Here is a 13,796-nt window from a genome sequence, read left to right on the forward strand (position 1 = left end):
CTTCCACAAACCCTTCTGTCTGTGGCTAGGGTATACATAACTCAGGGGTAGAGCACTTGCCTAGTGTGGAGACCTGTTTTGTTTTTTTTTTTATACTCAGAAACACACACACACACACACACACACACACATCAACACGTCTTAAATGTGAAGAAGAGCTAGTGTCTCACGCTTGTCATCCTAGCTACTCAGAAGGCTGAGATCCATAAGACTGCCAGACTGGGCAGAAAAGTTCATAAGACTTCATCTACAAAATAATTAGCAGAAAAGCTGGGCTAACAGTCCAGATGCCATAAAGTAGACTAGTAGATTCAAAAACTGTGGCACATAGACACAATGGAATTTTACTCATCCATCAGAAATAATAAGGTTATGTCATTTGCAGGAACCTAAAACAAACCATGTTAAATGAGTTAAGCCAAGCTCAGAGACAAATGGCACATGTATTCTCTCATAGGCAGAACTCTAGGCATTCATACACAAAAAGCCAGGAGGAGGAGCCCAGCAAGGGAGGAGCCCAAAGCCCTAACTCCCCTCAACATGCAAAATACTAGTTACTGAAACAAATTCCAGCAAATAGAAACATGGCTTATTTCTGTTGGTGGTGGTGGTTTTGTTTCATATGTGCCTTCCCCCCCCCCTTTTTTCTACTTCTTGTGGGGGAAGGGGAAGGCAGGAAGGGGGAGGGTAAACAAATGCAGTCACAGTACTCAGTAGATACTGCAAGGAAAATGAACTATGCGACTTGAGGGGAAAATAAGGAAAACGAAGGAAGGGTGACATTGCCAAAAAAGAAATGCACTCATTACCTGAAGTGTAGCTCCTCTGTACAACACCTTAAGAATAACAATAAAATTATATTTAAAAAAAAACTGGGCTAGAGGTATGGCCCAAGTGGTAATTAGGTGAGCAAACAAATGAAACCCAGGTACCAGCAAAAAAAGAAAAAGAACAAGATGGGCATTTAATGATTCAGACATTCCCTTTTCAGGAAAAAGTAGTAACAAAGGTAGTTTACTCAGGGGAGAGAAAGTGGGAGAAAAATAAGGGGGGAGAATCAGTTTGACAAGAAATGTACTGACTGCCTTACGTATGCAGTGTAACCCCTCTGCATGTCACCTTGACAATAAAATTTTTTAAAATGTAAAAAAAAAGTAGTTACTCCAACTATATAAGATTCTGAACGCTCATCTGCTTACCTTGGCTATACCTTGCGGCATTAATTAAGTATAAAAAGGAAAACATCAACTAATCCAGGGAAAGCAAAAACACTACTTGTAAAGCTGATGCCTGATTATCAGCTTCAAAAGGGAGCAGCCTCATTAAGTCATGGCATACCCCCTTCCGGGCAGATAAGAGCTGCAAACTGGCAAAGGGGCTGGAGGAAGGAGCCCACACTGTCCTTGGTTAGGGGGTTCAGAGGCTGTGTGACCTTACTCCTGGGGCCTTCAAGCAAATAAGCCACTGTACCTACCTGTCATCTCAGCTTTCATTCCTCCCACCCTACAGTGACACATCAAGTAAACAAAGCGCCCTGCCCAGTGGCAGGCCCTCCCAGCCAAGATCTCCAGAGCTCTGACAAGTGCTTATTAATCCTGGACACACCCAATAGAGAAAAGCTGGCCACCTCAGCCTTTTGATTTTCTTTTCTTTTCTTTTTTTTTTTTGTGCCGGTCCTGGGGCTTGAACTCAGGGCCTGGCTCCTGTCCCTGAAGTTGACTACTCAAGGCTAGCACTCTACCACTTTGAGCCACAGCTCCACTTGTGGCTTTTTATTTTTATTTATTTATTTTTTGCCAGTCCTGGGCCTTGGACTCAGGGCCTGAGCACTGTCCCTGGCTTCTTTTTGCTCAAGGCTAGCACTCTGCCACTTGAGTCACAGCACCACTTCTGGCCATTTTCTGTATATGTGGTGCTGGGGAATCGAACCCAGGGCTTCATGTATAAGAGGCAAGCGCTCTTGCCACTAGGCCATATCCCCAGCCCCACTTGTGGCTTTTTAGTGGTTTAGGGAGATAAAGAGTCTCACAGACTTTCTTGCCGCGGATGGCTTCAAACCTCCATCCTCAGATCACAGCCTTGTGAGTAGCGAGGATTACAGGTGTTAGGTACCAACGCCCGGCAGCCTTTTGATTTTCTAGGGTTGCAAAGGATCAAAAACTAAGTCAGGGAGTTGAGGGGCTAACCATATAGAGATATATAGAGAGATATACATAGATCATATAGAGAGCAGAAAAGTGAACTCAGAACCTAATATGCTCTTCTCCCAACTGCACGATTTCCTGTCATTGCTGGTGGTGAATGGGAGCAGCTGGAGGGCGCTGGCCGCCTCCACTCAGAGCCTCACTCCGAGTCCTGTCACAACGTCATTTCAAAATAACTGACACAACAACTTTAGGAAGCGGCAGGCTTGATTGTTTCCCTCCTAGCCCCACCTGCAGTGAATCCGGTATTGAATCTAGCTCAATCTCTGGGTGCAGCAGCAGCCTGCCAATTGTTCACGATTAAGTGGGTGAGCAGGAAAAACTCCATGCTTTGACTGTCCTAAGCTTGCAGACATCTACAGCTGACACGCCCCTTTCCTCACTGACTACCACAGCAAGACAGGAAAGCAATTATGATGCGATCCTAGTAGGTCTCTCAAGACCCCCAGCGTGTGGCATTTAGAAGCACTCTTAGAGTGGGCACCAGTGGCTCACACCTCTAATCCTGGCTTCAGGAGGCTCTAGGTTTAAAGCCAGCCTCTGTGAGACTCTTACTCCAATCACCCACCACAAAGTCAGAAGTGGAGCTGTGGCTCAAGTGATAAAGCAGTAGCCTTGAACACAAAAGCTCAGGGACAGAGCCCAGGCCCCGAGGAGTTCAAGTCCCAGGATGGGCACACAAAAAGCGATCTTAGGCCACCACACATTAAAACCTTTATGGAGTGGCTTATCCCAGAAAGTACTGAAATTCTTGAATAAATAAATAGAAAAAAGAACTGAAAGGCTGAAAAAGAGCAGAAAGATGATCAGAATTTCTACTAGGTCCTTGAGAGAAAAGTGTTTAACCAAAGCTAGTGATTAATCTTATTTTGACAACTGCCTAAAAGTAACATGTTTAGGTTAGGTACAGTTCCCCAGGAGCAGTTTGATTGCAGTTTGAGGCTAGCCTGGGCAAAAAGACAGCAAGATCTCATCTTAACAAACAAGTCAAACATGGTGGTGCAAACCTGTGCTCCCAGTTCTATAGGAGATGGAGATAAGAGGACAGCAGTCTGAGACTGGTCCTAGACAACAGCTAAAGACGCTATTTGAAAAATAGCTAAGGCAAAAAAGGCTGGGGGAGGGGCATGGCTCAAGTGGTAAAATAAAAACAAACCTGTCTAGCAAACACAGGGCCATGAGTTCAAACTCCAGTACCATCAAATAAACTAACATGTTTTTACTGTGTTTCTTGTGCACCCAATTTTAAAGCAATCTAAACAGAGAAGCAGATACTAGAACTCTAATAATTTAGAAGAGGCTTATTCTAAAAGAGAAGAATGCAATGGGAAGGGTAAAAATAACTTAAGAATATTCCTGATTTCTCTTCAAGGATACTAAGCATTCCCATTAGAGTTACCCAAATGAGGGCCAGAGGTATGGAAAAAAGTGTCTGTCTAGCAAGCATGAAGTACAAATCCCAGCCCAGTACTCAAAAAGGAAAAGAATTATCCTAGTAAACTATACCTATAATCCTGGCACGTATGTGTAATCCTAGAAATCAGGAGGATCATGAGTTCAAAGCCAGCCTAGGCAAGCACTTTTCTCAAAAAGAGGAAACTGGGCAGCAGTGGCTCATACTGTCATCCTTAGAAGGGTCACACCCGTAATTTCAGGAGGCTGAGACCTGAGCACAGAAGTTTGAAGCCAGGCCAGGAGGACAAATCCAAGAAACTCTAATCTCTAATTAATTAGCAAAAAGCTGAGGTAGTGGTATGGCTCAAGTGACAGTGTGCTCACTGGCCGTGAGCAAAAACATCCCCAAGAACTGGCAAAAAAAGAAGCGCTCAAGACAGAAGAATCTTCACAGTGGGTTGTATTTACACGGCAACAATACGAGAGAGTATGGTACCATTCATCACCTTCCTCCACGGAACTTGACCAGCGTGAGGAGCACTGGCCCTCCCGCTCCTAGAGCAAGGACAGGGCGCAGGAACTGAAGGAAGAGACTGAGGGCTGGGTTGGGGCCAAACAAGGAGCAGTGGTTGCACATATGTAGGCAGCTTGTTAACAGGTAAGCACTACCTTTTTTTTTTTTTTGGAGGAGGGGAAGATGGAAAGAAGGATCGTTTCATAGTATCTAGGAAAAACCAGGTAAAAGTACAGCAGATAAGCCGTCAGACCATCAAGCCCCTCTCATTTCTCAAACCACACCCCCGACTTTATGACATACCTTTGCTTCATCGTTAATGTCCCAGGTGAAGGAAATGGCATTGTAAGCAATCTCCTCGATGTTACTGATGGTGTTGAAGCTTTCTTTATAGTCAGCTGTGTGAAGTAAATAAGCAAGGGAAAGAAAGTCATCATTCTTCAACATGAGATGGCAGCAGCTAAACTTTCTACATTATCATCTCTGTATAAGCGAAATTAATATTTTTTGGGTTGAGAGAAGTAAAAAAAAAAAAGAAGAAGAAGAAAGTTGGGTGTGGTGGAGCATGCCAGCAATTCCAACATTTGGAAGGCTACGGCTGAAGAACTGTGAGCCTGATGCAGGCCACCCTGGCTAGAGTGAGCGCTCATCAAAAAGAAAAGGGGAGACGGGAAGAAAGACCCAGAACTTTCTAATAGAGATAATCTTAGATAGATGTGATCCAATTTTATTACATAAGAATTAAGACATTTAGCTCTAGAAAGTTGAAGTAGTGATCGTTGTTCTGTTTTTCTTTCTTTGTGGCGGTGCTAATGGCGGAGCACAACACTTCACGCGTGGCGGCCAGGCACTGCGCCTGAGCTCTGCTCCCAGCCTGGTGTGTGCTTGGAGTAGGGGGGGAACGACATCTTCCTTAGGAGCTGCTGATCCTCATTCAGAGATTGCGATAAGGGGGAGAAAATCCCAAATAGGTACAAGGACACCCACTGCCGCGCGTGCCAGGCCGCCTTCCCTCACTCCGCGCTCGGCCCGCTCATCTCGTGCCAACAACCAGCAGGCGGCGGCGAACCAGCCACACCGCGCTCCCCAAAGCCGCTCTTGCCTGGGGACCGTGTCCACGCGAAGCCACTGTCTCCACCCCTAGTGGCGCTTGTGGACACTACACGTTGAAAATGGACGATACAACTTGTGAGTGGGGATGGGAGGGAAGAACTGGGAGAGAGTGCGGGAAGGGGAGACACTGTGCAAAAAGAAATGCACGGAGGAGGGAACTCACCGCCTTACGTGGGAACCTGTAACTGTAACTGTACTGCACTTTGACAATAAAGGGGGAAAAAAAGAAATGTACTCTTTATCTGACTTAGGTAACTCTAACGTCTCTGTACATCACCTTTATAATAACAATAAAACATATTTTTTTTCAAAAAAACCCCAAAGCAATGTAGACCGCAAACAGGTGCTCCTTGCTGAGCTCCAGGGACTCACACCTGTAATCCAAGCTTCTCAGGAGGCTGAGATCCGAGGATCTCAGTTCAAAGCCAGTCTGAGCAGGAAAGTCAGTGAGACTATCTCCAATTAACCACCCCAAAGCCGGAAGTGGAGCTATATGGCTCAAGAGGTACAGCACCAACCCTGAGCAAAAGAGCTTGGGGACAGCGCCCAGGTCCTCAGTTCAAGCTGTCACACGTGTGTACACGCATGCGCGCGCACGCACACTCGCACACACACGCACACCAAAAAACAACAAGGCAAGGTGCTCCTCTGCTGTCTGGCCACGGCTCCTGGCCCTGGTGCCACATGGGACAGAGCCGGGGCTGGGCCCTGGGGAGGAAGCAAGGGCAGCGGCCGGTTCCAGGAGGCCCGGGACAGTTTCTGGAAGAGATCAGTGGCTGGCATAAAAATCCAACTGCTTTCGGCAGGAAGCTGACTGCTGCCAACAATAACTGGATTGCAAAGGCTGGGTGCGGGCACCTCTGGGAACGAGTGCGGGTGCGGGCCGCCGGGCGCCTTACCTATGTCAATGCACCTTTGTTTGGCCGTGTGCTGCCGCGAGTGCCAGTACTTCCAGTGCCGCAGCTGATCCTCTCTGCTCTTGTCTTCAGCAAAAACCACCATGATCACGCTCTGCCAACGAGAAGCACTGCCGCGTGAAGATCTCACACGGGAAGGTCCTCACTGGAGCTGCTTCAGGCCCAGAAGTATGAGGACGTGGAGACAGCCCAAGAATATTCTCGAGAACAGGAAAGGGGGCAGAACTTACTCGAACTTTGCTGATGGGGTGGTGGATGCCTTCGTTGCTGCTCACCTCCTTTAAGGTGACGGGGTAGAACTGGCCTTTGTTGAGGTACGTCATCGTGCTGTCTCCCGGCTTCTGCCGCAGCGACTTGGACGCTTCCAGGGTATACTCAAAATTGTTCCTGCAGGACAACAATGCCACACAGCTCTAATCCAGTCTCTTGGAAGCTTCTGCTACTTTAGTACAGTGGTGAAATGCTTCCAGAGTGGCTGTACTGAGACAGAAGACCAGCAGCAAGCATGGGGCCGACCACACCATAGGATGAGAACCTGCTACCTTTTTATATGACAAATAGAATCTCAGAACACCAGCACAGAGCCACCAGCAACTCTCCCATCTCTCAGGTAGGGTACAACAGAACGCTGCCAAGAAATCTTAGGATGTGATATGTTAACAATTAGATATTGGGAGACTAGAGCTATCTGGAAATGAAGAGGGCGGAAACCCTCATAAGACACGCTGCCATTCTGCTCCTCGTTGACAAAGGTTGCAGGAGGAGGCCGGAAGCCGTGCATTAAATCCAATTTGGCATGCCCAAGGGCAAAAATGCCCTTTCTATTTGCAATCTCAATGTCTCTAACCTTCCTATTACCTGACATCTTCACTCAAACATGCCCCTGAAGAACCTCCCTCGGCCAGAAGTCAGCACATGACACTGATCTTTATAAATAAAGTTCTGTCAGAAAACAGCCACACCATCTGCTTATGCATTACTTGTGGCTTTTACTGCATTATGACAGCAGAGATGGGTAATCAGAGAGCTGTTGAAAGGCCGCAAAGACCACAAAGCCTAAAATATTTACTAGAGAACCTGTCGCATGAAAATATTGCCAATCCTACCCCAAACTGTAAAGGTATCTGAGATTGTGACCTGAGAACTCTGGAGCAGATATGAGGGGAACTCAACCCCTATACAGCCCTAAACTTCACAAAATTAAAAAAAATTATAACATATGGCATGTTAAAAAAAAAAACCACATCTAAAATGAGACCCCAGCTTTAAAAAAAACAAACCTGAAGGTCTTTATAAATATTTCTAAAGAGCCTGGAAAATGCTGACATTCCCAGAGAGGGATACAATTTTGTGAAGCTAAAGAGCTGTCAGAATCATTTATTTTAACATTATGAGGGCAATTTTTTAAAAACCCACTAAGGCCAGGCACTGGGAGCTCATGCCTATACTCTTAGTTGCTCAGGAGTCTGAGATCTGAGGATCATAGTCAAAGCTAGCCCAGGCAGACAAAGCTGAGACTTGTATAACCAGCAAAACACTGGAAGTAGAAGTGTGGTTCAAATAGTAGAGGTGTCAGCTGTGAGTAACAAAACCAAGTGAGAGGACTGGGAATGTAGCTTAGTGGTAGAGTGATTGATTGCCTAGCATGCATGAAGTCCTGGATTCCATGCCTCAGCACCACACACACAGAAAAAGGCGGAAGTGACACTGTGGCTCAAGTGGTAGAGTGCTAGCCTTGAGCAAAAGAAGCTCAGGGACAGTGCCCAGGCCCTGAGTTCAAGCCCCAGTACTGGCAAAACAAATAAATACATAAAAAACAAAAAACAAGTGAGAGTGTGAGGCCCCGAGTTCAAGTCTCAGCCCCAAAAATAAAGTGCCACTTTCGCCCTAGAGGTAACCCACTCTCAGTATTGATAGTGTGTTCTTTTCCTAATGAACTCTCCCATTACTCTCACTACATCCGGGTCTTGCCTCAATTCCTCTTCTGCAGGCCCCAAGTGGGCAGGCTTGGCTCGCTTGCTCTTCCCGCATTCTCACCTAATGATAGATGCTTTGGACCTAGTGGAGTCTCCAGCTCTCCTTTCAGGTTCCATCCCATTGTATCCCAGAAAGAAGCCAAGGAAGGCAAAGCACCAACACCGGGAGCCAAGGAAGCTGGGAACCATCAGAGTCCAAAATCAGGTGTGCTGTAGCAAGTGTCCTCTCCCCAAGGCCAGGCCAAAGTCGGAGGAGACAGGGGAAGTTTGAGAAAGCCCGCCAAAGCCACCTCGGATTCAACAGTGTCGGTGCAAAAGGGGAAGAGCTCATAAGTGCTGAACATGGAAAAGTCAAAAGACAACGATTACCCAGAAACACTGTCAAACACATAGTCCTCTGAATTCATGCCCGGCATCCGGAGACTGAGGTCCGAGGGGAAGAAAACCTGAAATATTAATGTAATAAGCCACAACCATTTAACCATCATGGATTACCAGCAGCCGAGGTCCAGGGTGTACGGTACATGGCTTCCGGTACACGTTACCCTTTACCCTTCCAACGTTCCTTTCAAAATAAGAATTCTAATGGCCAGGCACTGGTGGCTCACACCTGTAATCCTAGCTACATAGGAGACAGATCTAGGACTGTGGTTCAAAGCTAGCCCAGGCAGGAAAGCCCAACTCTCATCTCTGATTAACCAGAAAACACGAAATGGAGCTGTGGCTCAAAATGATAGAGCACTAACCTTGAGCAAAACACTGAGTCAGTGCCCAGGCCCAGAGTTCAAGCACCACGACTGATAAAAATAAGTAATTTAAAAGAATAAAAATTCTAACTCAAAAGAGAAGTTTACATTTTAAAAAATTATCAAAAAGGAAAATAGCCATTTTCATGGATCGCTTTGGTAAATTAGACTCTGCCTGCATCCAGGTGAGGTGGCCCACGCCTGAAACCCCAGCTCTTAGGAGGCTGAAGCAGAAATGTATCGAGCTTAAGGCCAGCCTGGGCTACACATGGAGATTTGGTTTCTAAATAAATAAACAAACAAGATTATGTACACACTCCCACAACGTGCTGTGGCCCACTGTCTCCCTTTCCCGTTGCCACACGACCCAAGCGTTCAGACTCTAAAATGTGCAACCCAAATAGCACGAGGTCTGGCGTCCGAGTTCCCACCGAGGCTGGACGGGTCTGGCACCTTCCTCAGGAGTAGCTGCCTTCGGTCTCAACTCCCTCGTGAAGACAGAGGCCATTGCTCCCACCAGGGCTCTAAGAATGGCTTGTAACGCCCTGACTCCCTCACTTTACCTGAGTGTGCTGTGCCTACTCATAAACCCTCGGAACGCCTTGGAACTAATTTGTAAATTTCACGCCATGTACTATGAAGTACTTCCCTCTCTTCCCAACTGCTCTGCCAATCAAGAAGCACCCAGCAAACCCATGACCCATGCTTGTGTTACTGCTGGCTGCCGGGAGCTCGCCTGGGTGCGGGCTATGGGAACCTGTCTGTGGTCAGTGGAGATTAGGCCTGGGGTTCCCCCTCTCTCTCCAGCAAATCGCTTTGCTGAAATCCTAATTGTTAACTCAGCTGCCAGGAAGATTAGCCCTGTGGCTTGGATGATAATTTCTGGATTTATAGGTTTAGCTTACAAATTATACCCATGGGCCTTTTCTCTTCAAAACAAATCTTCTATTCCTAATCCACTCGCTGCAGGCTGAGTTTCAAGCTTACATAACAAGGAAAAGTGGAACCCAATACTTAGACAAACACAGCATGTCTTAGGAAGATGTTTTTGTTTCCTGTACCTCCTGAACGCCCTCCTTGAAGGGCTCGGAGAAGGTGGAGTCTGGAGTCCGCCGCTGAGCGTTGGGAGGCTGAGTGCCCGAGCTGAACTGGTCCGTGGTCAGGTTCCGGTCGAACACCACCACGCGCTCCGTGGGCTCGGGGTGATACCCCGCGGGGGGGATTCCCACAGCAAAGCCGTGGGGCTGGATTTCCGTCTTGATGGAGTGTGTAGGCATGGTTGCTATGGAGACGGTGACGGTGGTATCCGGAGCTGTCAGATGGCCTCTCTTCTCGAGGCCCAGTTGGTTGCCGTGGGGCAGGACGATGTTAAAGGGCACGTTCTTCAGCACCTGCACCCTGTTTTCCCCAGCAGCAATGAGGGGTTGCTCAGTCACATTTGGGATGCTGTTTCTTTAAGAAAGGAAAAAAAGGGGGCTGGGAATATGGCCTAGTGGTAGAGTACTTGCCTCGTATACATGAAGCCCTGGGTTCAATTCCTCAGCACCACATACATAGAAAAAGGCCGGAAGTGGCGCTGTGGCTCAAGTGGCAGAGTGCTAGCCTTGAGCAAGAAGAAGCCAGGGACAGTGCTCAGGCCCTGAGTCCAAGCCCCAGGACTGGCAAAAAAAAAAAAAAAAGAAAGAAAGGAAAAAAGGACACTGCCTTTCAAAATCCGTGCTGATGATAGTTTTTTTTTTTTGGCCAGTCCTGGGCCTTGGACTCAGGGCCTGAGCACTGTCCCTGGCTTCCTTTTGCTCAAGGCTAGCACTCTGCCACTTGAGCCACAGCACCACTTCTGGCCGTTTTCTGTATATGTGGTGCTGGGGAATCGAACCCAGGGCCTCATGTATACAAGGCAAGCTCTCTTGCCACTAGGCCATATCCCCTGCCCTGATGATAGTTTTTTGAGAATTCTTTTGGTGGGTGCTGGGGGATCAAACCCAGGGCCTGAGGAATGCTGCAGAAGCTTCTACAACTGAGTCACCCCTCTCCTGGCCCCTGACAATTAGAGTTCCTGGCAGAAACAATGCATTTGGAAGAGATCAACTTAATCAAATATCCAAAAGCACAAAGTAAAGTCTCCTTTGAAATACCGAGGACTCAGACCACCCACTCCTTTCGTTTCCACAAACCTAATATAAATGCCCATATTTCACTATAAGCCTGAAGGCACAAATGTAACCAACTAGTTGGGGTTAAAGTACAGACTCCAGCCTGGGTTCAAGTTCTGTGTCAGCCTGAAGACGCTTGTCTCTCAGTACTCATCCCCTCATCTGTGAAACGGGGTAACGTCGTGTCTGCCCTCTCACGGAGCCGAGGAAGGAACGCGGGGAGTGACACTCAGCGCCCAGCGGCTCAGCAAGAGCCTGACTTTCCCTGGTGCTTTTCCTACCACTGATGCCCTTTGGCTTCCTAAATAGTATCGTCAGGTGCTGGTGGCTCACACCTGTAATCCCAGGTACTCAGGAGGCCGACATCTGAGATTCAAGGTTCAAAGCCAGCCTGGGCAGAAAAGTCTGGAGACTCTCCAGCAAAAAGGCTGGAAGCAGAGCTGTGGCTTAAGAGGTAGAGTGCTAGCCTTGAGCAAAAAGCTAAGGGACAGCACCTAGGCCCTGAGTTCAAGTCCCAGGACTGGCACACGCACAAAAAAAGCCTAATTATCACTGTGCACCAGTATGCTTTTACACAAAATTAATTTTTATTCAATATTTTATGACATCTAGTGAGTAAAATTAGTGTATTTTTAAAGCCCCCCCCCCCCCCCGGCAATCTTACAGGCTGAAAAAGCGAGGAAAAAAGAAGCTGTGAATTTTGCACAGTTCTAGATCAATAATCTGTTCATGAAACATGGTAAAACTTGACAAGTGTCTTAATTGAGCTTTTTTGGCCAGGTGTGGAGACACACATCTGTAATCCCAGCACTTGAGAGGCTGCAGGAGGACGATCACAGCGTGAGGACACAATGAGATTCTGTCTCAAAAAATTTTTTTAAAAAGTTTTCACGGCTCATTGCCGTAAAGCCAAGTTTTAATTTCCTCAAAGTTTTTGTTTTGGTTTTAGTTGTCATTCTAAGACCGGGATTTGAACTGGGTACCTGATACATGCCGCCAACCCCTCTTTCCTGAAAGTTTTAACCTCAACTATTTAAAAAATACCTTGGAGGGGCTGGGGATATAGCCTAGTGGCAAGAGTGCCTGCCTCGGATACACGAGGCCCTAGGTTCGATTCCCCAGCACCACATATACAGAAAACGGCCAGAAGCAGCGCTGTGGCTCAAGTGGCAGAGTGCTAGCCTTGAGCGGGAAGAAGCCAGGGACAGTGCTCAGGCCCTGAGTCCAAGGCCCAGGACTGGCCAAAAAAAAAAAAAAAAAAAAAAAACCTTGGAGAGGAGTTTGGACACCATTTAGTTTACTTGGCTGAGTTTTACCTGGGCAGCTATTCATGTATCCCCGGCACCTACCGCGCGTGCGCTTTCCTAGGGCTTTGCCTGTGCTCGGCAAGCAGGGCCGCAGCCCCTGATCTTGGAGCCAGGACTACTATGGAACCCAGGCTGACCACAATCTCCTCCACCTCCTGCTTCCACTTCCTTAGTACAGGAATTTCAGGTATGTGATACCATACCTATTTTTTTTTTCTGTCACATGCTCCTTAAGAGGGTCTCAAAACAAATAAGTTATCACTAGAAACATCCTTTGGAGGAGCAGAAAGTTCTATCACTTTCTAGAAAAGGCAGCTCTACTTAACAAACAAGCTCTATCTTCTCAGAATGAGAGGCCAATCAGTAGTGAAACCTGAACTTCCGACCTTAGGAGTCCATTTACCCATGTCTTCCACTAGTGTTTGTTCACTGAGTCAAAGTTCCCACTTTATTTTACAGAAGGGCGCTCTTCAGATGCGCTGTTTCCCGCTGTGCGGTCCGAGTTACCTTTTGCTGTGCTCTGGCTCTGGGCGCTCCACCTCGGGCTTTGCCGTGGACGGCCGTCTCTCTCTCGGGACCTGGGGCATTGACACGTGGGAAGAGGTGAAGAGGGTTCATCCAGAGGCCTGTGCTTTTCAGTGAATGTAACTGTTCAAATACCAGGCTCTGGGGATAATCCATGACTAAGGCACCAACTGCTTGCTCTCAAGGAGCTTACAATCAGCCACAATGCTGGGTGGGCTGTTATATAGTTGCCACATCAACTTAAGACATCACTAATTTGCTTTAGCATTGGAGAATAGGTCTCTCTCTCTCTCTCTCTCTCTCTCTCTCTCTCTCTCTCTCTCTCTCTCTCTTTTGTGCCAGTACTGGAGTTTGAACCCAGGGCCTGGACAACAAAGTGAGCCACAGCTCACTTTTGGCTTTTTAGTAGATAATTGGAAATAAGCATCTCACAGACGTTCCTGTCTGAGGCTGGCTTTGAACCACAATCCTCAGATCTCAACCTTCTGAGCAGCTAGGATTACAGATGTGCGCTTGGATCTCATCTGTTAAAAGAAAACCCTCTAGAGAGAAAAAGCTGCTGCAGACACACCAAGTAATTCAAGTTCCTTTCAGTCCCTCCCCTCAGACCTATGCAAGACGACAAGGAAGCGCCACGGGGCAGGCTGCTCCTTCCCGGTAACTCCCAAGGCACTTGGAGTAAGAAGTGTCCTTAGAAACTTTGGGAATCATACGTCCATTACCCAAATGGCAAATCTACGACTCTGATGACTCCTCACCCCTTCGTCAAGGGAGGTAAAGAACAGGCAGACATTAGTGGGTTCACTGTGACCCTAATCCAGGCAGACACAAGACAATACGCATCAGACACTCCTGAGCTATGTGACAATGGTCACCATTTCAGACAAAGCAAGCTACTGTCCTGTGCACTAACAAGGTGTTTTAAAGCTTTATTAGCTACCAAGTA

The 13,796-nt window shown here is 47.3% G+C and overlaps 1 protein-coding gene across 2 annotated transcripts in view; it reads right to left on the reverse strand.

Moving 5' to 3' along the window:
• Nucleotides 1-13,796, reverse strand: part of Grhl1 (grainyhead like transcription factor 1) — a 50,036-nt gene that overhangs the window by 29,843 nt on the left and 6,397 nt on the right. For both annotated transcript variants that reach the window (XM_048353428.1, XM_048353429.1), the window contains exons 3-8: nucleotides 12,833-12,903; nucleotides 9,927-10,317; nucleotides 8,489-8,565; nucleotides 6,374-6,530; nucleotides 6,126-6,237; nucleotides 4,417-4,511 (exon numbers count right to left, since the gene is read on the reverse strand). In XM_048353428.1, the coding sequence (XP_048209385.1) occupies nucleotides 4,417-4,511; nucleotides 6,126-6,237; nucleotides 6,374-6,530; nucleotides 8,489-8,565; nucleotides 9,927-10,317; nucleotides 12,833-12,903 (903 nt within the window). The remainder of the gene's footprint in view (nucleotides 1-4,416; nucleotides 4,512-6,125; nucleotides 6,238-6,373; nucleotides 6,531-8,488; nucleotides 8,566-9,926; nucleotides 10,318-12,832; nucleotides 12,904-13,796) is intronic.

This window comes from Perognathus longimembris, chromosome 8 (assembly GCF_023159225.1).
Source record: "Perognathus longimembris pacificus isolate PPM17 chromosome 8, ASM2315922v1, whole genome shotgun sequence".
Classification (NCBI taxonomy): Eukaryota; Metazoa; Chordata; class Mammalia; order Rodentia; family Heteromyidae; genus Perognathus; species Perognathus longimembris.